This window comes from Zalophus californianus, chromosome 11, assembly GCF_009762305.2.
Source record: "Zalophus californianus isolate mZalCal1 chromosome 11, mZalCal1.pri.v2, whole genome shotgun sequence".
Classification (NCBI taxonomy): domain Eukaryota; kingdom Metazoa; phylum Chordata; class Mammalia; order Carnivora; family Otariidae; genus Zalophus; species Zalophus californianus.
In genome coordinates, this window is record NC_045605.1 from 55045336 (window position 1) to 55070750 (window position 25415).

The window sequence follows — 25415 nt, forward strand, 5'->3', positions numbered from 1 at the left end:
GAGACAGCAAGAGAGGGAATACAAGTAGGGGGAGTGGTAGAGGGAGAAGCAGGCTTCCCACTGAGCAGGGAGCCTGATGTGGGGCTTGATCCCAGGACCCTGGGATCATGACCCAAGCTGAAGGCAGATGCTTAACAACTGAACCACCCAGGCACCCCTATATTTGCAATTTTAAATGAATTTTTCCCAAGGTAAAAGTGTAAGTGGTTCTTATGGAAAGTTCAGAAAAAACACTTAGATTCTTCCTGTAATCCCACAAGGGCAAGCTCTCAGGAAGACAGGGTTTATAATCTGAATCTCTCATTACTTCTCATGCTGCCTGTACCTCCTCACATCCTTTCTACCTCAACACAGTACAGTATTCTAAGGATAGGAACTCTCAGTAAGGCCTAGTCAAATCCTGTTATTATAGATTAATTGTAAACCAGTTGGAAAAGGACAAAGGTTGGAGGTTGTACAGAACAAGTGCCTTATCTTCCCACCTTCCATGACACAAAGCAAGTTCACAACCTGGGAAGCCTGGGTTTTAGTCCTGGCTTTGTCCCTTAGTTGCTGGGTGGCCCTGGAAAATCACTGCCTTTTTCTAGTATAGTCTTATTATCCGTCCAAGAAGATGACATTTGAGAATCCTGCAAGGAAAATGTTACAGGATTGCAAGATTCAAGGTGGGCAAGAGAACATCCAGGTAGAAGAATTTTAGCTAGAGGAGACCATAGTTGTTCAGACCTCATCACACCCATCATTTCATCATTTGTGAGTTATCTTTTAAAGAGGAAAGTATAAAACCTGTACTTAAATGAGAATTTGACTGGATGATGTCTCTTTTGTGACCACTGCCTTGGATTATTGTCTTTTTTGGAAGAGGTCTTTGAGGCTCATGAATAGTCTCTTTCCTTCCAGGTGGAGAGAGCACAAAAAAGAAATGTTCGATAATGCCAGCATTCACACAGGTAAAGTCAGAGGTCTGCCCTGCTCCTATCTCTTCATCCCTACCCACTGCTTCCAGGATATGGAGACTGCTTTTCATTTCTCTGACAAGAGCTGAGAGAGTCTGGGGGAAGTGGGAGGTGGGGACCAGGGAGAAGCTGGGAATTGTAGGTTGGATGACCCTTGACGTCAGGCTTCATTTTGGACTTTATCCTTTGGCAGTGAGACCTCTTGGAAGATTTTGAGTATGGGTGTTTATTCAATTGTTCGTATCTTAATTCATCCCAAAGTTAGTTATTGAGTACCCCCTTTGTGCCAGGCACTCTTAAGAAGGGCTGAAGAAATCTTGAAAGCTGTCATGGAGGGTGGTCCAAAGAGAGGAGGGCTGGCCCCCAAAGAGCAGTGAGGAAGCAGGCAAATGATTGGGCCAGGCACCATTGGGTCCAGCTACCAAAGTAGCTGTCATGCCCATTGGAGCTTTATGGGGCTTCACTTATGGGTGATGTATGGTGGAGGGTGGAGGGAGAAAACTGCAGAGATCCTGAAATGCTGGACTAGAGTCTAGGCTGTGCACATAAGCAATCAAAAGATGGTGAATGAGCTTCAAACAAGAGAGCAATATGCTTATTAGATTTCTGTGTGAAGGGATGGAATAACAGAATAACTATTATTTAGCAGAATAACTCAGGGGCTGATGAAGTGAGATAGGCCCAGTAAGGGGAAGGGAAGCTAGATTTTATTTTTCAGGAGGCTGTGGGGATAATCACAGTTAGTGAGTGGTTGGGAAGCCAGTGCAGTGTCAAAGGAAAACCACTTAGGAGGCAAAGGATCGGGCAATACATGTTAGATTTCTTCCACAGCTCCTGGAGCCTTAGGTAAAGTTGGTACAGTCACAAAACCATGAAATGATTTAATTTTTTGTGGATAGTGGTGAAGATCCTGAAATGCCATGCACCAGCTGGCAGAGCATTGAACTTATAAAATACTGAGAGTTGCAGGAATGGATCCATAGGGACCATGAAAAAATAAGTTCAGAAATGTGAATAAGTTAAATGGAGAGCAATAGTCTTGCATACTGTGAAACAAGGTTCAAACTAAGCTCACTCAAATCTCTTAAGGAGCAGAAAGATCTCAAGTAACTCTGAGTTATATGGATTTTTAAGATCACTCTACTGGCTGTTAAGAAGTCTGAAGGCTTTAGCCTAGCTACCTTATGACTTTCAGTAGTTGTATTAATAAACTAGGGCTGCTATAACTGAATACCAGAATTTGGATGGCTTAAACAACAGAAATTTATATTCTCAGTTCTATAGGCTAGAAGTCCAAGATCAGTGTATCAGCAGGTTTGGTTTCTTCTGAGGCCTCTCTCGGCTTGCACGTGGCCTTCTTCTTGTGGTTTCCTCGTACAGCCTTCCCTCCGTACACATACACGCACCCAGTGCTTTTCAGTGTGTTCAGATTTTCTCTTCTTCAATCAGATTGTATTAGGCCTCATTTTAAGCACTTCTTTAAAGGCCCTATTTCCAACCATAGTCAGATTTTGAAGTATTGGGGGTTGAGGCTTCAACATGTGAACTTGTGGGGCCCAAAGTTCAGCCCATAACAGTAATAGAGCCAAGAAACGGAAAAAACAAAAACAAAAACAAAAACCAACCCATGGAAATGGTGATGAAAGTATAGATGGGAGAGAAAGTTTTGAAGGAACAAGGAAGACTGAAGCTAAGAACACAGCCAAGATCCATTGAGGCTGAAGAGAATAGAGCCTCAGACACTAAGCAGGCACAGTGTCACATCTTGCACCACAACAACCTCCAGGATAGGCAGGTACTGCTGCAGCTGCTGCCACCACTATAAGGCATTTATCAGCTTTTAACTTTAGGATGTATTTCTCAGCACTATAAAGAAGTCAGTCCTTTGTCTTCTGCCTTGTATAGTTTCTTATGAAATGTCTTGCACAAAAAAAAGTCTCTCATTTTATCTTTGCTCTTCTACTTGTAATATGTCATTTTTCTCTAGCTGCTTTTTAAGATTGTTCCTTTTATTGCTGATTTTCAGTAATTTGATTATGGTTTACTTTGGTGTGTGTGTGTAACTATCCTGCTTGGGGTTTGCTGAACTCAATATAATTTTCATCAAATTGGATAAGTTTTCAGTCTTTATTTTTTTCAAATATTTTCATGCTTCTATCCTCTTCCGGGATTCCAATTACATAGGTACTAGAAAGTACCTATCCCATAGGTTGCTGAGTCTGTTCATTGTTATTTTTAGCTTATTTAATTTCTGTGCTTCATCTTGAGTACATTTTATTTCTGTATGTATTAGTTTCTTACTGCTGGGTAACAAATTACTGTAAGCCTAGCAGCTTAAAATAATACAGGTTTATCATCTCACAGTTTATGGGCCATGGGTTCAGGCATGGATTAGCCAGGTCCTCTACTTAAGAGTCTCACCAGGCTGGGGTGCCTGGGTAGCTCAGTCTGTTGAGCCTCAGTCTCTTGGTTTCAGCTTGGGTTGTGATCTCAGGGTTGTGGGATCAGACCCCACGTTGGGCTCCATGTTCAGCGTGGAGTCTACTTGGGATTCTCTCCCTTGCCCCCCCCCCCACCTGCTCTGTCTCTTGAACGTACTCTCTCAAATAAATAAATAAGATCTTTAAAAAAGAGTCTCACCAATCTCATCTGAGACTTTTAGTCTTCCTCCAAGATCACTAGTTGTTAAAAGAATTTAGTTCCTTACAATTGTAGGACTGAAGTTTTTGTCTGTTTTCTTGATCACTGTTGGTGGGGTTTTCTCTGAGCTCCTAGAGTCTACCTTCAGATCCCAGCCATATGGCCCTCTTACAACAAGGCAGTTTACTTCTTCAAAACCAGCAGGAGAATATCTTATAGCAGATAGATTCAGGAAGAAGAGACCAAAGGAAGAAAAATAACAGACAAAACAAACAGAAAACAAGCTGAAGCATAATAGTCATAAATCCAACCATTTTATTAATTACATCAAATATAAACGGACCAAATACTCAAAAGTAGAGGTTGTCTGACCAGATAGAAAAAAGCTGGACCCAACCATACATTGTCTACAAAAGAAATACTTAAAGATAACAAAAGATTAAAAGTGAAAGGATAGGAAAATGATATGCCATGCAAACAGTAAGCATAAGAAGCAATATCTGAAAAAAATAGACTTCAAAACATGGAGCATTACTGGGAACAAAGATTTCATGATGAAAGGTCAGTATATCAAGAAGGCATTGTAATTAGAACTCTAGAAACTTAACACATGAAACAAAAACTGAGAGAAGTCACACTTAGGCATGTTGACATGCCTAACTGCAAGAACAACAAAACACACAATAAAATCAGAAATGATATAGAAGTCTGAACAACATCTGCAGCCAACTTGACCTAATTGACATAAAACATTATATACAACAACTGCAGAATAAACAATATTTTCAAGTGTACACGGCATATTTGCCAAAATAGACTACCTGACAAACCAAAAAACAAGTCTCAAATTTAATTAGAAATGGACATTAATAAAATATCTAGATAAGTCTCTAAATGCTGAAATTAATGTATTTCTAAACATCCCATTGATTAAGGGATAAATCACAAGAGAAATTAGAAAATATTTTAAACTAAAGGAATAATGCATCTGCAACAATGAAATTTGTGGGATAAAGCTGAAGCAGGACTTGGAAATTTGTAACTTTAAATTTTAGAAGAAAGAAAGGTTTAATATTGATGAAGTTTCTATCTCAAGAATCAAATTTTTCCCCAAGTAAAGGGAAGGAAATAATAAAGATAGCAGGAATCAATAAAATCGAAGACACTCAAAAATAGAGAAAATGAGCGTCCATCTCTGGGTTCTCTGTTCTGTTCCACTGATCTATGTGTCTGTTTTTGTGCCAGTACCATACTGTCTTGATGGTCACAGCTTTGTAATATATGCAGTGATCCAAAGGGGCATATGCACCCCATTGTTCATAGCAATGTCCACAATAGCCAAACTGGAAAGAGCCAAGATGTCCATTGACAGATGAATGGATAAGGAAGATGTGGTATATATATATACAATGGAGTATTACTCAGCCATCAGAAAGGATGAATACTTACTATTTATATTGGCATGGATGGTACTGGAGGGTATTATGTTGAATAAAATAAGTCAATCAGAGAAAGACGGTTTCACTCATATGTGGAATATAGGAAACAGCACAGAGGATAATAGGGGAAGGGAGGGAAAACTGAATGAGAAATCATCAGAGAGGAAGAAAATCCAGGAGAGACTCTTAATCATAGGAAACAAACTGAGAGTTCCTGGAGGGGAGGTGGGTGGGGGTTGGGGTAGTTGGGTGATGGGCATTAAGGAGGACACATGATGTGATGAGCACTGGGTGTAATATGCAACTGATAAATCATTGAACACTACATCTGAGACTAATGATGTACTGTATGTTGGCTAATTGAATTTAAATTAAAAAATAGAGAAAATGAAAAAAAGTAAAGTTAATTCTTTTTTGAAAAGAGTAATAAAATTGATAAACTCTTAGCAAGATGAGAGAGGGAGGGAGGGAGGGAGAAGAGAGAGAGATTGCTCATATGATGAATGAAAAATGGATTACCTGTCCAGATCCTAAACATAAAAAGGAAAATTAGGAAGATTTGATGCCACTACAATTTACAACTTAAGTGAAATAGACAAATTCCTTGAAATATGCAACTTACTAGAACTGAGAGACTAGGAATTTTTAATAACTCACTATCAGAATCAAATGCATATCCCAAAAACCTCACCAAAAAGAAAAGTCCAGGCCCAAAGAGTTTCACTGGTTAATCAAATATTTAAGAAATAATACTAATTTTATACCAACCAGAAAAAAAGAGGAAGGATCATTTCCCAGCAGATTTTTTGAGGCCAGCAATACCCTCATATAAAACCTGACAGAGATATTACAATAACTAAATTTATAGATGAATGTCATTATGAGCTTAGACCTAAAAGTCCTTGACAAATTTTAGCAAATTGAATCCATCAGTATATAAAAAAGATAATATGTCATGAGCAAGTAGGGTCTATCCCAGTAGTGTAAGATGTCTATATTATTTGAAAATGAATCTAATTCAGTGAATTAAAGTAGAAAAAGTATATTTGACAAAAGTTAACACACATTTATGATAAAAGCTCTGCGAAAGCTAGTAGTGTGAAACTTCCTCAATCTGATGAAAGGTATTTACAAAAAACCTGCAGCCAATATCATTTTTAAGGGTGGGGAAACAATGACTCTCTCTCTCTAACATCAGAAATAAGGCAAGGATATCTGCTTTTACCACTTCTATTCAGCGTTGTGCTGGAGATCTAGCCAGTTTAGTAAGATAAATAACAGGCATAAAGAAAGAAAAAAAAAAAAAAGCCTTCCTCATTCGCACTTATGATTAATTACATTAAAAAAATTCTAGGCTTTCCAAAACAGACAGCAGAGTAGGAGGACTCTAAGCTCATCTCATCCCATAGATACAGCTAGTTAACACTATGTCAGTGTAAATAACCCAGAAAATGTCCCAAAGACTGGCAGAACAAACTCCATAACTAAATGTAGAGAAGAGGCCACATCAAAGAGGTTAGGAAGGGCAGATACACAGTGGGGAGCTAAACCCCACAGGTTTGGCTACTGGAGGGATGGAGCCATGGGTGCAGAGAGGGGAGAAAAAACAGACTGTCACATCTAGAAGCCTGGACAGGGAAGATGAATCCCCATAACGCTTGGCTTTGAAAACCAGAGGAGCTGAATTTCTGAATTCTTAACCACCCTTGGGACTTAAAGCCTGGCAACTTGAAAACCAGCAGGCTTGGCTCTAGGAGAGCCAGGAGGGCAATAGGAAACTGAGTCCCCACCCTTAAAGAGACAGCACAACAAATAGCCCACAAAGATACAGCATAGAAGCAGCAGTTTAAAAAAACTCCTGGGGCATAGAGGAGGGAGAGTTATTTACTAATCTCAAGAGTTCACTGAGGGACTTCTTCAGGAACAAAGGAGCTGGCAGGCATCATTTACATCCCTTGCCCTACCCAGCATAAACATGGCCACCTGTGGGAACCAGTGTGGACCAGCATTCACTACCTAACTTGCTTATACTACACCCCACCCCCTCAAGCCAGGCTTGCCTCAGTACTGGTGCTGTGGGTCCCCTCCCCCAGAAGACCAGCACAAACCTTGCCAACACTGCATCTCCCAACTCTGCACTTTGCGAGGCCTACATCCAGTGGCGGTTTGTCATCTCCCATGGATGATGGGCACACGTTGTTGAAACTGTGCATCCAGCCCATGTGTGCTTTGCAGAGTGGTTCTTGTTTCTGGCTGGTTCCTGTTTTTGTGGTGGCTGTGCTTCATCTGTGGAAGAGGACAAGTGCCACCTTGTTAAAAGTGTGTGCCCCACCCACTACTTTCAAGAGCAAGAGATGTAGTTGACTTTCCTAATACACAGAAACAGACACAGAGTCAGACAAAATGAGACCGGGCAATATGTCCCAGATGAAAGAACAGGACAAAATCACAGCAAGAGACCTAAGGGAAACAGAGATAAGTGATACGCCTGATAAAGAGTTTTAAAGTAAGGATCATAAAGATACTCACTGGACTTGAGAAAAGAGTGGGTGACATCAGTGAGACCCTTAACAAAGAGATAAAAAAGAATCAGAGATGAACATAGTAATTGAAATTAAAAATACACTAGAAGCAGCAGAAGAATGGATCAGCAACCTGGAGGATAGAGAATGATGGAAAGTAATCAAGCTGAGCAGGTGAGAGAAAAAAACTTAGGCAAAATGAGAATAGACATAGGGAACTCAGTGATTCCCATCAGGCATAATATTCACATAGGAATCTCAGAAGAAGAAGAGCAAAGTGGGCAGAAAATTTTTGGAGAAATAAGATCCGAAAACTTTCTGAATTTGGGAAAGGAAACAAATTCAAATCCAGGAGGCACAGAGATCTTCCAACAAAAATCAGCCCAAGGAAGTCCACACCAAGATACATAGTAATTAAAATGGTAAAAAGCAGTGATAAAGAATTTCAAAAGCAAGAGTAAAGAAAACAGTTACATACAAGAGAAACCCCTTAAGGCTATCAGTGGATTTTTCAGCACAAACTTTGCAGGCCAGAAGGGAGTGGCATAATATATTCAAAGTGCAGAAAAGGAAAAATCTGCAGCGAAAAATAGTATACCCAGCAAGGCTATCATTCAGAATAGAAGGAGAAATAAAGAGTTTCCCAGACAGACAAAAGTTAAAGGAGTTCATGACCACTAAACCAGCCCTACAAGAAATGTTAAAGGGACTCTTTGAATGGAAAGGAAAGACCCTAAGTAAGAGTAAGTAGGAAGCATAAAAGCAGTAAAAATTAAGTATATCTGTAGAAATCAGTCAAGGAACTCACAAAATGAAATGATGTGAAGTATGATACCATATACCTATAATGCGGGGAGTAGAGGAGTAAAAAATGGGTTCAAACTCAAGTGACAATCAACTTAATATAGACTATATGCAGAAGATGTTATATACCCAATGGGAACAACAAATCAAAAATAAGTGATACGTAAAAAATAAAAAGAAAGGAATCCAAGTACCTCACTAAAGAAAGCCAACTTAAGGTGAGAGAAAACCCACAAAAACAACAAATAACAAAATGGTAAATACATACCTATCAATAATTATGTTGAATACAAATGGACTAAAAGCTCCAATCAAAAGACATAGGTTGATGCAGTGGATTAAAAAAAAAAAAAAAAAAAAGACCCATCTGTATGCTGCCTACAAGAGACTTCAGACCTAAAGACACAGGCAGATTGGAAGTGAGGAGATGGAGAAACATGCAAATGAATGTGAAAATAAAGCTGAGGTAGCAATACTTATATCAGACAAAATTAACTTTAAAACAGACTGTAAGAAGAGACAAAGAAGACACTGTATAATCATTAAGAGAACAATAAAACAAGACATAACAATTGTAAATATTTATGGACCCAACATGGAAACATCCAAATACATAAACCAGTTAATAGCAAATATAAAGGAACTAATCTATAGTAACACAGAAATAGTAGGGGACTCTAACACCCCACTTACATCAATGGACAGGTCATCTAAACAGAAAATCAACAAGGAAACCGTGGCTTTGAATGACACACTGGATCAGATCGATTTCATAGATATATTCAGAAAATTCCATCCTAAAACAGTAGAATATACATTCGTTTCAAGTGCACGTGGAACATTCTGCAGAAAATATCACATATTAGCTCACAAAACAAGTTGCAACAATTTCAGAAAGATAGAATTTATACCACACATCTTTTCTGACCACAATGCTAAGAAACAAGAAAACGACCACAAGAAAAAAGCTGGAAAGAACACAAATACATGGGGGTTAAATAACATGCTAGTAAACAATGAATGGGTCAACCAAGAAATCAAAGAGGAAATCCGAAATACATGGAGACAAATGAAAATAAAAACACAACAATCCAAAATCTTTGGGATGCAGCAAAAGTGGTTCTAAGAAGTTTATAGCAATACAAGTCTACCTCAAGAAGCAAGAAAAATCTCAGCAAATGACCTAACCATACAAGTAAAGGAGCTAGAAAAAGAAGAACAAAACTCAAAACCAGCAGAAGGGAGGAAATTATTAATAAAGATTGGAGCAGAAATAAATGATATAGAAACTAAAACACAATAGAACAGATCAATGAAGCCAGGAGCTGGTTCTTTGAAAAGATTGACAAAACTGATAAACCTCTAGCCAGACTCATTTAAAAAAAAAAAAAGAAAAGAGAGGGCTCCGATCAGAAATGAAAGAGAATAGCTAACACCACAGAAATACAAAGGTTGTAAGAGAATATATAATATATAAAGAAATTATATGCCAAAAAACTGGACAACCTAGAAGAAATGGATAAACTCCTAGAAACATGTGACCTACCACAACCAAAGCAGGAATAGAAAATTTGAACAAACTGATTACCAGCAATGAAATTGAATCAGTAATAATTCAAAACAAAACAAAACAAAACTCCCAACAAACAAAAGTCCAGGACCAGACAGACAGCTAAACAGGTGATTTCTACCAAACATTTTTTGTTTTTTTAAATTTAATTTAATTTTATTATGTTAGTCACCATATAGTACATCATTAGTTTTTGATGTAGTGATCCATGATTCATTGTTTTCATATAACACCCAGTGCTCCATGCAGTACGTGCCCTCCTTAATACCCATCACCGGGCTAACCCATCCCTCCTCCTCCCTCCCCTCTAAAACCCTCAGTTTGTTTCTCAGAGTCCATAGTCTCTCATGGTTCATCTCTCCCTCTGATTTCCCCCCTTCATTTTTCCCTTCCTTCTCCTAATGTCCTCCATGCTATTCCTTATGTTCCACAAATAAGTGAAACCATATGATAATTGACTTTCTCTGTTTGACTTATTTCACTTAGCATAATCTCCTCCAGTCCTATCCATGTTGATGTAAAAGTTGGGTATTCATCCTTTCTGATGGCTGAGTAATATGCTATTGTATATATGAGTCACATCTTACTCATTCATCTGTTGAAGGGCATCTCGGCTCTTTCCACAGTTTGGCTATTACAGACATTGCTGCTATGAACATTGGGGTGCATATGGCTCTTCTTTTCACTACGTCTGTGTCTTTGGGGTAAATACCCAGCAGTGCAATTGCTGGGTCATAGGGTAGCTCTATTTTTAATTTTCTGAGGCACCTCCACACTATTTTCCGAAGTGGCTGTACCAGCTTGCATTCCCACCAACAGTGTAAGAGGGTTCCCCTTTCTCCACAACCTCTCCAACATCTGTTGTTTCTTTCCTTGCCAATTTTCGCCATTCTAACTGGTGTAAGGTGGTATCTCAATGTGGTTTTGATTTGAATTTCCCTATGGCTAATGATGATGAAATTTTTTCATTTGTCTGTTAGCCATTTGTATTTCTTCTTTGGAGAAGTGTCTGTTCATGTCTTCTGCCCATTTTTTGACTTGATTATTTGTTTTTTGGGTGTTGAGTTTGAGAAGTTCTTTATAGATCTTGGATACCAGCTCTTTATCTGTAGTGTCATTTACAAATATCTTCTCCCATTCTATGGGTTGCATCTTTGTTTTGTTGACTGTTTCCTTTGCTGTGCAGAAGCTTTTTATCTTGATGAAGTCCCAAAAGTTCATTTTTGCTTTTGTTTCACTAGTTTTGAAGATGTATCTTGAAAGAAGTTGCTGTGGCTGATGTCGAAGAGGTTATGCCTATGTTCTCCTCTAGGATTTTGATGGATTCCTGTCTCACCTTGAGGTCTTTCATCCATTTTGAGTTTATCTCTGTGTATGGTGTTAGAGAATGGTCGAGTTTCATTCTTCTGTATATAGCTGTTCAATTTTCCCAGCACCATTTATTTTAAAAAATGTTTGGTAGAGACTGTCTTTTTTCCATTGTATATCTTTACCTGCTTTGTCAAAGATTATTTGACCATGTGAATGAATGGGGAGAGATCATTACTAACACCAAGGAAATAGAAACAATTATTAGAAATTCTTATCAACAACTATATGCCAATAAATTGAGCAACCTGGAAAAATGGATGCCTTCTTGGAAACCTATAAACTCCCAAGACTGAAACAGGAAGAATAGGCCAATAACCAGTAACGAGATTGAAGCAGTGATCAAAACCTCCCAAGAACCAAGAGTCCAGGGCCTGATGGATTCCCTGGGGAATTCTACCAAACATTCAAAGAAGAAATAATACCTATCCTCCTGAAGCTGTTTCAAAAAAATAGAAGCAGAAGGAAAGCTTCCAGACTCATTCTATGAGGCCAGCATTACCTTAATCCCCAAACCAGGTAACTACCCCATTAAAAAGGAGAATTTCAGACCAATACCCCTGATGAATATGGATTCCAAAATTCTCAACAAAATCCTAGCTAATAGGATCCAACAATACATTAAAAGTATCATCCACCATGACCAAGTAGGATTTATCCCTGGGATGCAAGGGTGGTTCAACATTCGCAAATCGATCAATGTGCTAGAACACATTAATAAGAGGAGAGAGAAGAACCATATGGTCCTCTCAATTGATGCAGAAAAAGCATTTGACAAAATACAGCATCCTTTCCTGATTAAAACTCTTCAGAATATAGGGATAGAGGGAACATTCCTCAAGTTCATAAAATCCATCTATGAAAAACCCACAGTGAATATCATCTTCAATGGGGAAAAGCTGAGAGCCTTTTCCTTAAGATCAGGAACAGGACAAGGATGCCCACTCTCACCACTGTTGTTCAGCATAGTACTAGAAGTCCTAGCAACAGCAATCAGACAACAAAAAGAAATAAAAGGTATTCAAATTGGCAAAGAAGTAGTCAAACTCTCTCTCTTCACAGATGTCATGATACTTTATGTGGAAAATCCAAAAGACTCCACCCCCAAATTACTAGAACTCATACAGTAATTCAGTAATGGGCAGGATACAAAATCAATGCACAGAAATCAGTTGCTTTCTTATACACTAACAATGCAACTGTAGAAAGAGAAATTAGAGAAATGATTCCATTTACAATAGCACCAAAAACCATTAGAAACCTCGGAATAAACCTAACCAAAGAGGTAAAAGATCTATACTCTAGGAACTACAGAACACTCATGAAAGAAATTGAAGAAGACACAAAAAGTTGGAAAAACATTCCATGCTCATGGATCGGAAGAATAAACATAGTTAAAATGTCTGTGCTACCCAGAACAATCTATACCTTCAGTGCCATCCCGATCAAAATTCCAATGACATTTTTCAAAGTGCTGGAAAAGACAACCCTAAAATTTGGATGGAATCAGAAAAGAACCCGAATGGCTAAGGGAATGTTGAAAAAGAAAAACAAAGCATCGTATTGCCTGATTTCAAGCTATATTAGAAAGCAGTGCTCACCAAGACAGCATGGTACTGGCACAAAAACAGACATATAGACCAATGGAACAGAATAGAGAGCCCAGATATGGACCCTCAACTCTGTGGCCAAATAATCTTTGACAAAGCAGGAAAAAATATGCAATGGAAAAAAGACAGTCTCTACCACACATTTTTAAAAAGATTTTATTTATTTGAGAGAGCGATAGAGATAGCAACAGAGAGCACGGGTGGGGAGGAGAGGGAGAAGCAGGCTCCCTGCTGCAGGGAGCCTAACATGGGGCTCAATCCCAGAACCCTGGGATCATGACCTGAGCCAAAGGAAGACACTAACCAACTGAGCCACCCAGGCACCCCTGTACCAAACATTTAAAGAAGACTTAATACCTAGTCTTCTCAAACTATTCCAAAAAATAGAAGATAAAAGGAAAACTGCTAAATTCATTCTATGAGTCCAGCATGACCCTGATACCCAAACCAGATCCAGACACCACTAAAAAATAAAACTTTGTTCAGTATCCCTGATGAACATAGATGCAAAAATACTCAACAAAATACCAGCAAATTGAATACAACAATACATTTTTAAATTTTTTAGAGATATTTATTTTTGTGAGAGAGGGTGAGTACAAGCAGGGAGTAGGGGAGGGGCAGAAGGAGAAGCAGACTCCCCACTGAGCAGGGAGCCTGATGCGGGACTCGATCCCAGGACCCTGGGATCATGACCTGAGCCGAAGGCAGATGCTTAACTGACTGAGCCACACAGGCACCCCAACAATAAATTTTTTTTTTAAAAAATCATTCACCACGATCAAGTGGGATTTATTTCTGGGCTGCAAGGGTGGTTCAAAATTCACAAATCAATCAATGTGATACATTGCATCACTAAGAGGATAAGAACCATGTGATCATTTCAAGAGATGCAGAAAAAGCAGAAGAAAACATCCATTCATGATATAAAAAAAAAAAAACCCTCAACAAAGTAGTTTTGGAGGGAACATACCTCAGCATAATAAAGACCATATATGGAAAACCCACAGCTAACATCATCCTTAATGAGGAAAAACAAAGCTTTCCCTCTAAGGTCAGGAACAAAACAGGGATGTCCACTCTCACATAGTATTGGAAGTCCTAGCCACAGCAGTAGACAGCAAAAAGAAATAAAAGTCATCTAAATCAGTAAGGCAGAAGTAAAACTTTAACTATTTTCAGATGACATGGTACTATAAATAGAAAAGCTGAAAGATTCCACCCCAAAACTGTTAGAACTGATAAACAAATTCAGCAAAGTCACAGGATACAAAATCAAGGTACAGTAATATGTTGCATTTCTATACACTAATAATGAAGCAGAAAGAGAAATGATGAAAACAATCCCATTTACAATTGCACCAAAAATAATAGGATACCTAGAAATAACCCTAACCAAAGAGATGAAAGACATGTACTCTGAAACTATATAACACTGATGAAAGAAATTGAAGATGACACAAAGAAATGGAAAAATATTCCATGCTCATGGATTGGAAGAAAAAATATTATTTAAATGTCTATACTACCCAAAGCAATCTACACACTTAATGCACTTCTCATCAAAATACCAACAGCATTTATTCACAGAACTAGAACAAACAATTCTAGAATTTGTATGGAACCACAAAAGATTCCGAATAGCCAAAGTAATCTTGAAAAGCAAAGCAAGAGGCATCGTGATTCTGGTCTTAAAGTTATATTACAAAGCTGTAGTAATCAAAACAGTATGGTACTAGCACAAAAATAGCCACATAGATCAACAGAACAGAAAAGAAAGCCCAGAAATATACCCACAACTGTATGGTCAGTTGATCTTTGACAAAGTAGAAAAGAATATGCAATGAGAAAAAGATAATGTCTTCAACAAATGGTGCTGGGAAAACTGGACAGCCACATGCAAAAGAATGAAAGTGGACCACTTTCTTACACCATACACAAAAATGAAGTCAAAATGGGTTAAGGACCTAAATGTGAGACCTGAAACCATAAAAATCCTAAAAGAGGGCACAGGCAGTCATTTCTTCAACACCAGTTGTAGCAACATCTTTCTAGATATATCTGCTGAGGCAAAGGAAACAAAAGCCAAAATGAAAAGCTACTGCACTGCAAAGGAAATAGTCAACAAAACTAAAAGGCAACTGACAGAATAGGAGATGATATTTGCAAATGACATAACTGATAAAGGGTTAGTATCCAAAATATATAAAGAACTTATACAACTCAATACCCCCAAAATAAACAACCCAATTTAAAAACTGGGAGAAGACACGAACAGACATTTATCCAAAGAAGACACACAGATGGCCAACAGACACATGAAAAGATGTTCGACATCCCTTATCATCAGGGAAATGCAAATCAAAACCACAATGAGATATCACCTCACACCAGTCAGAATGGCTAAAATCAAAAACACAAGAAACAGCAAGTGTTGGCAAGGATGTGGAGAAAGAAGAACCCTCAAACACTATTGATGGGAATGCAAACTGTTGCAGCCACTGTGGAAAACAGTGTGGAAGTTCCTCAAACAAAGTAAAAATAGAACCATCCTATGATCCAGTAATTGACCTACTGGGTATTCACGCAAAGCATAAAAAAACTCCACTCATTTTAAGGAATACCTGTACCCGTATGTTTATTGCAGCATTGTTTACAATAGCCAAATTATGGAAGCAACCCAGGTGTCCATCTGTAGATGAATGGATAAAGATATACACACACAGACATACACACACAGTAGAATATTACTCAGCCATAAAAATGAAATTTTGCCATTTGCAACAAAGTGGATAGATCTAGAGAGTATAATGCTGAGTGAGATAAGTCAGTCAAAGACAAGTACCATATGATCTCACTCATATATGGAATTTAAGAAACAAAACAAATGAACAAAGGGGAAAGAAAGAGACAAACCAGAAAACAGACTCTTTAACTATAGAGAACAAGCAGATGGTTACCAGAGAGGAGGTAGGTAGGGAGGTGGGTAAAATAGATGAAGGGGATTAAGAGTACGTTTATCTTGATGAGCATTGAGTAGTAGATGGAATTACTGACTCACTATATTATATACCTGAAATGTATATAACACTATATGTTAACTACACTGAAATTAAAATTTAAAAAAAATTTTTAAGGAATCAACAAACATACCTACTGATAAGTGAGTTAAACAGTGTCTCAGGACACAAGGTCAATATACAGAAAAATCAATTTTATGTCTATATATTAGCAATGACTAATTGGAAACTTAAAAAGAAAATTTTAAATAGCATCATTTACAACACCATAAAAACAAAATAGGAATAAATTTAAGGAAAATGTTGCAAGCTCTCACAAGGAAGATATGGTTGGTCACTGAAAGCTACAAAAGTTTACTGAGAGAAGGCACAAATAAATGGACCACTATGTCAAATTTATGAATTAGAAAACCTAATATAGATATTAGTTGCCATGAAATTGACCTATAAATTAAAATGTGGTTAAAACCCCCTTCTTCCTGTGAAGTTGACAGAAAAGAAGTTCATGTAAGCAGCCATTTCTTCAAGATTGACATTATACTCAGGACAAAAACAACTGAGTTCTGGGCTTACTTTGGATTCTGTCTTCTAGATTTTGGCCCCACAGTTCGTCACCATATTGTAAAATCTTAGATGATTTTAAGATGTTTTCTTAGTTTTAATTATTATCCAGTCTTTAATTTGTCTTTGGTAAGATTCTGTTTCCTAGCTCCATTACTAGAAGTAATCTCCATTTATTTTTTTTATCAGATTAAATTTATTTTTTGAGCACTTATTATGTGACAAACATTTCTGAGCACTGTGTATATAGTGGCAAGCAAGACAAAGTCTCTGCCCTTAAAAAGCTCCCATTCTAATTGAGGATGTATTCATTTGTCTGTTCAAATTGATTTGGATACAATGGTTGTGAAATGCATGAACTTTAAGCAGATGTCATTTCTTGCCTTCTGAGGGCTTCCATGTGACCTAAAATCTCACATAATAGACTCTTAAACTCCAGCGCCATGCTGAATTGGAAGACCATAATAAAAGCTGCACAAAGTTTGGGGTAGGGAAAACTAAGGGGGGAAAGAACATGAGATGGTACATGAGGGACTAACATTTTAAAGATGATAAAATTTCACCACATGACCGGCAAAGATTGGAGAAGTGACATTTGAGGAATCTGTTTTTGTTGTTTCTATCCCACAGATTCTCAGAGTATTAGCCTCCAAAAGAGAGAACTTGGGAGTCAAGAATCTTCAAATTTATCCATAAAGCCTCCTTTCCGAGTTATGGAAAGTCCTTGGACTCTAGCAGCCCTCTACCCAGCTTTAACCAAGAGCACAAAGAAACATCCGCACTCTCGCCATTTTTTAGTAGTACCCAAGAAGAAAGCCAGTGAACCAGAGCAAGTCAAGGAAGCCATCAAACCACTGATGCCTCATGAGGATGCTGTTAGACAACTGGCATCCACCAAGAAGTCATTTGAAACCATGTGGGATGCTGCCAGAGAGGATACCTTCCAAACTGCATTGCCTTCCCTGAAGATGAATAAACCAACAGTTTCTTCCGTAGAGATCTCTCAATCTGAAACAGAACCTGAAAATACCCCCAATAGTAAATCCTCCCAAGAATCCTCTCTTATCATGTTTTCTATCACATCCAGCATATTCTCCTCTGAGCTGCTTTCAAAGAAGAATTAGCTACATCTTGCCTTCCTCTTCCTTTTCATTTCTGTGCCTAAGAGTGGTGATAGTAGGGACTTGTCAAGAAAGGAGGCAGAAAGGCTGTTGAGGCTCTCAGGAGGACCACTATCATCTAGCACTTTCCATAAAGAATGCATCTCAAGGAGGATGGGCAAGGGAGTTGTGGCTTGGGAGCTGGAGCTGGTTGTTCTCTGATGTTACAGGGTTTCTCATCCTCACCCTTCATAGTACTCCCTGGTAAAGGAATGGCTTTGTGCACATCAGCATGGGAATAAAGGCAACCTCTCAGGAACCTAGAAGGTAAATGATGTATTATTTGGATCCCTCTGTGATCAGTCAGGCTGACAGAGACTAGGGGATGAGTGCAAAAGTGATGTCATCCTAAGTCAGAGAGTAAGAAGTGGCATAGGCATGGGCATGAGTTGGAGGAAAGATCATCTTACATGCACATTCTGTGATCTAGTGTGCAGTGAGATGCTTCCTAATAGCTTGTTGGTGGCTGATTCCCCAACGGGATGATGGGCATAATCCCATGCCCACCCAATGGCCCTAGACCTTGAGCAAAAATCAGAGCCACAACAAGTATCTGGAGACCTATCAATCTGAAGGATCCAAAGAAGGAAGGCCTGGGATCTACCAAGTGAAAGAAGCAATGCAGTGAGATAAAAGTGGAATATTTTTATTTATTTTTTTTAAAGATTTATTTATTTATTTGAGAGAGAGAATGAGATAGAGAGAGAGAACATGAGAGAGGGGAGGGTCAGAGGGAGAAGCAGACTCCCTGCCGAGCAGGGAGCCCGATGCGGGACTCGATCCCGGGACTCCAGGATCATGACCTGAGCTGAAGGCAGTGGCTTAACCGACTGAGCCACCCAGGCGCCCAAAAGTGGAATATTTTTAAATACTTTATTAACCAAAGCAGGCATAAGCTCTAGAACTTTATCCTCTTGACTGACACTAAGATTAGGATGTTGCCACTTCCCTCAAATAAAAGTCAATCTAGTGGATGAATCAAGATAAACAAAAGTATAATAAATAAGTAAATATAACTATTTATAAATGTAAATATTTAAATAATTCTTCAAGGTCACAGTGGAAAAATTATCACCAGTCATGCTACACATTAGTCCAATATAACTTTAATACCAATCTTAAATTCTTGATTTGTGCTTTTAAAAAATAGTGGTAAAGGGATGCCTGGGTGGCTCAGTCAGTTAAGCATCTGACTCTTGATTTCAGCTCAGGTCATGATCTCAAGGTCATGGGATTGAGCCCCACACCCAGGTCCATGCTCAGTGGGGAGTCTGCTTGAAATTCTCTCTCTCCTCTCCCTTTGTCCCTCCTCCCTTTCTCATAAATAAACCTTTTTAAAAAAGTAAAAATAAAAAGCTTCTGCACAGCAAAGGAAACAACAGAATGAAAGGGCAACTTTCAAAATGGGAGAAAATAGTTGCAACCATATATCTAATAAAGGGTTAATATCCAAAATATGTAAGGAACTCCTACAATTCAACAGCAAATACATACATACATATGTACAAACAAACATACCGGAGTAAAAAGTGGGAACAGGACCTGAATAGACATTTCTCAAAAGAAAACAAGCAAATGGCCAACAGATACATGAAAACATCACTAATTATCAGGGAAATTCAAATCAAAACCACAAAGAGAAATCACCCTACACCTGTTATAATGTCTATTACCAAAAAGACAAAAGATAACATATGTTAGTGAGGATGGAAAGAAAACTAAACTCTTGTCCACTGTTGATGGGAATGTAAATTGTTACAGCCATTATGGAAAACTGTAGAGAGGTGCCCCAAAAAAATAATAGAACTACCATATGATCCAGCAATACCACTATTGGGTATACATCCAAAGGAAATGGAATCAGTACCATGAAAAGATATTTGTACTCCCATTTTTATTGCAACACTAGTCACAATTGCCAAGATATGGAAACAACCTAAATGTCTGTTGATGGATAAATGGATAAAGTGTGTGTATGTGTGTGTCTCTGTGTGTGTGTCTTTGTATACATACACATACACACACACACACACACACATACACATAATGGAATTTTTTTTCTTTCAGCTTTCTTTTGGTTTCCATATGCATGCAATATCTTTTTCAATCCCTTCACTTTCAGTCTGTGTATCCTTAAAGTTGAAGTGAGTCGTAGGCAGCATATAGTGGGGTCTTGTTTTTATCCATTCAGCCACTCTCCTTTGATTGGAGAACTTAGTCCATTTACATTTAAAGTAATTATTTATAGGTATGGGCTTAGTGCCGTTTTGTTAATTGTTTTCTGGCACTTTTGTAATTCTTCTGTTCCTTTTTCTCTTGCTCTCTCCCTTTGTGATTTGAAGATTTTCTGTAGTGGCATACTTGGACTCTTTTCTCTTCATTTTTGTGTATATTCTATAGGACTTTGCTTTGTGTTTACGAGAAAGTTTATATAAAACATAATAGTCTACTTTAAGTTGATAACTTTAGTGTGAACACATTCTAAGGCTCTACATTTTTACTCTCCCACCACCACATTTTGTGTTTTCAGTGTCACAGTTTACATCTTTTTATCTTGTGTATCCATTAAAAATTATTGTAGTTATACTTATTTTTATTGCTTTTGTCTTTTAGCCTTTATACTAGATCCGTTAGTGATAACACACTACCATTACATTAGATTATTCTGAATTTAACTGTATATTTACCTTTACCAATGAGAATGGTATTTTCTTATAGTTTCCTATTATTATAGGAAATAACAATTACCACCCTTTCATATCAGCTTAAAGAAGTCCCATTAACATTTATTGTAAGGCCAGGCTAGTGATGCTAAACTCTTTAAGGTGTTGCTCATCTGGAAAACCCTTTAACTCAATTCTAAAGGATAACTTTGCTGGATAGAATATTCATAATACTTATCTTTTCTTTTAGTACTTTGAATACATTGTGCCACTTTCTTCTGGCCTGCAAAGTTTCTGCTGAAAACTCTGCTTATAGTCTAATGGGGATTCCCTTGTATGTAACAAGTTGTTTTCCTCTTGCTGCTTTTAAGATTTTTTAAAGATTTTATTTTTTTGAGAAAGCACACAAGCAGGGGGAGCAGCAGGCAGAGGGAGAGGGAGAAGCAGGCTTCTCACTGAGCAGGGAGCCTGATGTGGGGCTTGATCCCAGGACCCTGGGATCATGACCTGAGCTGAAAGCAGACACTTAACCAACTGAGCCACCCAGGTGCCCCTTCTCCTTGTCTTTAACTTTTGATAATATGTCTTGGTGTGGGTCTCTTTAGATTCATCTTCTTTGGAACTCTCTAGGTTTCCTGGATCTGGATGTCTGCTTCATTTCAACCAGTATTTCTCCAAATAAGTTTTCTACCCCTCTCCCTCTCTTTTCTTTTTCTGGAACCCCTATAAAGTGCATATTGGGCCACTTAATGTGGCCCACTAAGTTCCTTAAGTAATCTTCACTATTTTTTATTCTTTTTACTCTTCAGATTGGATGAATTCCACTGCCCTGTCTTCAAGTTTGCTAGTCTTTTTTAGTGTTATCTAGTCTGCTGTTGAACCCCTATATTCAATTTTTCTGGCTCATTTATTATATTATTCAGGTCTATAATTTTTATTTGTTACTTTCTTATACTTCCTGTCTCTGTTGAAATTCTTACTTTGTTCACTCGTTGTTTTCCTGACCTTGGTGAGCATCTTTATTACCATTATCTTCAACTCTTTATTAGGTAAATCAGTTATCTCCTTTTCATTAAGGTCTTTTTCTGAGGTTTTATCTTGTTCTTGCATTTGGAACATATTCCTCTATTTCTTCATTTTCCTTGATGCTCTGTGTTGGTTTCCATGCCTTAGGTAAAACAACCACCTCTCTGAGTCTTGAAAGAGTGGTCTGGTGTAGGAGCTGAACCTTATTATTCAACCCTGCCCTAGCTCTTGTTATCTCTCAAATCTTTGTGATTGTTTAAGCAGGATTGTTTGCTCTTAGTGGCTCCAGTAGGTGAGGGTCTGCCAAGACCTATCAGTGTCCAAAAGAGAGAGGGATCTCAGCACCTAGGTACAGGCTAATAAGAAGTCAGATCCTCAGCAGCTTTTAAAGTATGCAAATCTACCTCTTTCAAGGTAAGACTGGGAAATGGGTGTTTCTGTCTGCTTCCTTTGCACTGAGCCCTGAAGGTATAACCAGTTATAAACTATTTATTTGTTCACTACTATTTTGTTGAACCTGTGAACACTAACCTGTTAGTTACCAGAGCCAGGCTATCAACGGATGTGTCTTCCAGGTGGCAGCCACAAAAGCCAGGTTGCCAGATGTGTGTACAAACTCCTTTCTTGGAGACAACAGCAACCTGGGTTAAGGCAGAGAGAGAGCATGAAGATGGTTCCCACTGGCCTTTACTGGTCTCTGGAGAGGATTGCCGTTGGCCTCTAGATGTAGGTTAAATTAAAAGCCTGCCTTTCAGGCTGTAGCTTTGTAGATAAGCAAATAGGCCTCTTTCACAGAAAGACTGGATGTTTCTGTCTGCTGACTCTGTGCTATGCTTTAGGGGAATAGCCAGTTACAAATTGTTTCTCTGATATAGTCCTGTGAGACCCGTGAAGTTAGGCCCCATTTGCCACCAGAGCCAGGCGATCAACAGGCATGCCCTGGACAGCAGCTACAAAAATCAGGGCAGCAAACATGTGCTCAGAATCCCTTCTAGGAAATACTGTTGACCTGGAGCAAGGCAGAGGGAGAACATAAAAATGGCACCCACCAGCCATTGGGCTCTCTGGAGAGTATTACAACTGGCCCCTAGATGTATGTTAAGTTTGAAGCCTGCTCCTCTAGCTGCACCTATTAAGATAAACCTGTAAGCCTCTTTCAAGGAAAGACTGGGCATGTTTTACTCTTCTGCCTTTGCACTGGGTCCTGGGTATTCACCATGGTGAATCCACATGAGTCCTTGAAGAATGGTCTCTGAGTTTGCTATAGCCTTGTTGATTTGATAGATACAAGCCCCATTCACTTTCAAAGCTAGATGTTTTTGGGGCTCATCTTTCAGATAGAAGTCTTAAAAGTTGGGGCACCAGATGCAGGGTCCAAACTCTGCTGCTCAGAGAGACACCAGAAGGGAGTTTCCTTCTGGTTGTGCATTGCCATGCTGGGGTAAAGTTTATGGCAAGATTGTGTCTCAGTCTCTCCTCCTTGTTTCAGTGTGGGTTTTTCTTGTTTACCCAGTGTGTAGAAGTAGGTTGGCTAGTTTCTGGCATGGAATATTATTCAGCCATAAAAAAGAAGGAAATCCTGCCATTTGCAACACTATGGATGAAATTGGTGGACATTATGCTAAGTTAAATAAGGCAGACATAGAAAGACAAAATTCCCTAAATTCCCTAATCTCACTTACATGTGGGATCTAAAATAGTCAAACTCCTGGAAGCAGAGAATAGAATGGTGGTTGCTAGGGTGAGAAAGAAATGGGGAGATGTTGAGCAAAAGGTACAGAGTTTCAGTTATATAAGATGAATAATTTCTGGAGATCTAATATATAGCAATATAACTATGTTACCAATACTGTATTTTATCTTTGAAATATGCTATGAGGATAAGTCTTATGTGTTCTTACCACAAAAAGAAACAAAAAAAGAAAATGATAATTATATGAGGTTAGTTTGATTGTGGTGATTATTTCACAATATATAGGTATATCAAAACATCAAGTGGTATAGCTTAAAAATATACAGTTTTTATTTGTCAATTATGCCCCAGTAAAGCTGGAAGTAAACCCTAGAAACTCTGTACCTGTTAAACAATAACTCGTCATTTCTCCCTCCAGTCCCTGGCAACCACCAATCTATTTTTTGTTTCTGTGATTTGATTATTCTAAGTACCTGATATGAGTGGAATCATACAGTATTTGTCCTATTGTGACTGACTTATTTTGCTTAGCATAATGACTTCAAGGTTCATCCATTCTAGGCTCATCCATGTGGTAACATGTATCAGAATTTCCTTCCTTTTAAAGACTGAGTAATACTCCATTATATTTGTAGACCATGTTTTGTTTATTTATCAATCCATGGACATTTAGGTTGTTTCCACCTTTTGGCTATTGTGAATCATACTGCTATAAACATGGGCACACAAATATCTATTAATGTCCCTGCTTTTACTTTTTTGAAGTATATACCCAGAAGTGGAATTGTTGGATAATAAAGTAATTCTATTTTTAATTTTTGAGGAACTGCCATACCACTTTTCACAGTGGCTGCACCATATTTCATTCCCACAGCCCTGTAAAAAGGTTCTAATTTCCCCCACATTCTCCCCAAATTCTCTTATTTTATATCTTTTTTGTAATAGCCATCCTGGTAGGTGTGAGGTTGTATCACATTGTGGCTTTCATTTGCATTTCCCTAATAAGTAGTGATGATGAATATCTTTTCATGTACTTTTTTTTTTGAGAGAGAGAGTGCATGCACATATGGGGGGGGGGGGCGCAGAGAGAGAATCTTAAACAGGCTCTGCACCCAGCACGAGGCTCGATCTCACAACCCTGAGATCATCACCTGAGCTGAAATCAAGAGTCAGATGCTCAACCAACTGAGCCACCCAGGTGCCCTGCTTTTCATGTGATTATTGGCAATTTGTATATATCTTCTTTGGCAAAATGTCTGTTTAAGTCTGTAGGCTATTTTATTTTTTGCTATTTTTTTAAATTTAAATTCAATTAGCCAAGATATAGTACATCATTAGTTTTTGATATAATGTTCAATAATTCATTAATTAAATATATCACCCAGTGCTCATCCTATCACGTGCCCTCTTTAATGATGGGCCTTAGGCTATTTTAAAATCTGGTTGTTCGTTTTGTTGTTGTTCAGTTTTAGTTCTTTATATATTCTCGATATTAATCTCTTATCAGGTATATGATTTAAAAATACTTTCTCCCATTCTGTGGTTTGCCTTTTTTATTCTTGATTAGTGTCATTTGATGCACAAAAGTTAATTTTCATTAAGTCCAATTTGTCTATTTTTTCTTTTGTTCCCTCTGTCTTTGGTGTTATAGCCAAGAAAACATTGCTAAACCCAGTGTCATGCAGATTTATCCCTATGTTTCCTTCAAAGAGTTTTATGGTTCTATTTCATACCTTTAGGTCTTTGATCCATTTCTAGTTCATTTTTATATATGGTGCAAGGTAAGTGTCCAACTTCATTCTTTTGCATGTGAATATCATTTTCCTAGCTCTATTTTTTGAAAAGATTGTCCTTTTCCCATTGAATAGTCTTGTCATCCTTGCCTGAAAATTAGCCATACATAAACTCATTTATTACTGGGTTCTCTATCCTATTTCATTGGTCTATAGGTTTGTCTTTATGCTAGTACCACACTGTTTTGATTACTGTAGCTTTAGAATAGTTTTTTAAAAGATTTTATTTATTTATTTGACAGAGAGAGAGAGAGACAGCGAGAGAGGGACACAAGCAGGGGGAGTGGGAGAGGGAGAAGCAGGCTTCCCGCTGAGCAGGGAGCCCGATGAGGGGCTCGATCCCAGGACCCTGGGATCATGACCTGAGCCAAAGGCAGACGCTTAACGACTGAGCCACCCAGGTGCTCCTAGAATAATTTTGAAATCAGGAGGTGTATGAGTCCTCCAACTTTATTCTTCTTTTTCAAGATTGCTCTGGATTTCCAGGGTCTCTTGAGATTTATATGAATTTTAAGATGTAAAGAGTGCCATTGGGATCTTTTAGTTTTGTTATTTCCTTAGCTGTGCAAAAGCTTTTTATCCTGGTGAAG

General features: G+C 38.2%; 1 protein-coding gene across 5 annotated transcripts in view; it reads left to right on the forward strand.

Annotated features, from left to right (window-relative positions):
• The window catches only part of GDPD4 (glycerophosphodiester phosphodiesterase domain containing 4), a 144827-nt gene that overhangs the window by 100142 nt on the left and 19270 nt on the right, over nt 1–25415 (forward strand). For 4 of the 5 annotated variants that reach the window (XR_003517535.1, XR_003517537.1, XR_003517538.1 and 1 more), the window contains 2 exons: nt 901–950; nt 17121–17917. Coding sequence is in view for 1 of the 5 variants with exons in the window: in XM_027580376.2 (XP_027436177.2) it covers nt 901–950 (50 nt within the window). In the remaining 4 variants the exon portion in view is untranslated. The remainder of the gene's footprint in view (nt 1–900; nt 951–17120; nt 17918–25415) is intronic. The other variant, XM_027580376.2, reaches the window with a different exon arrangement.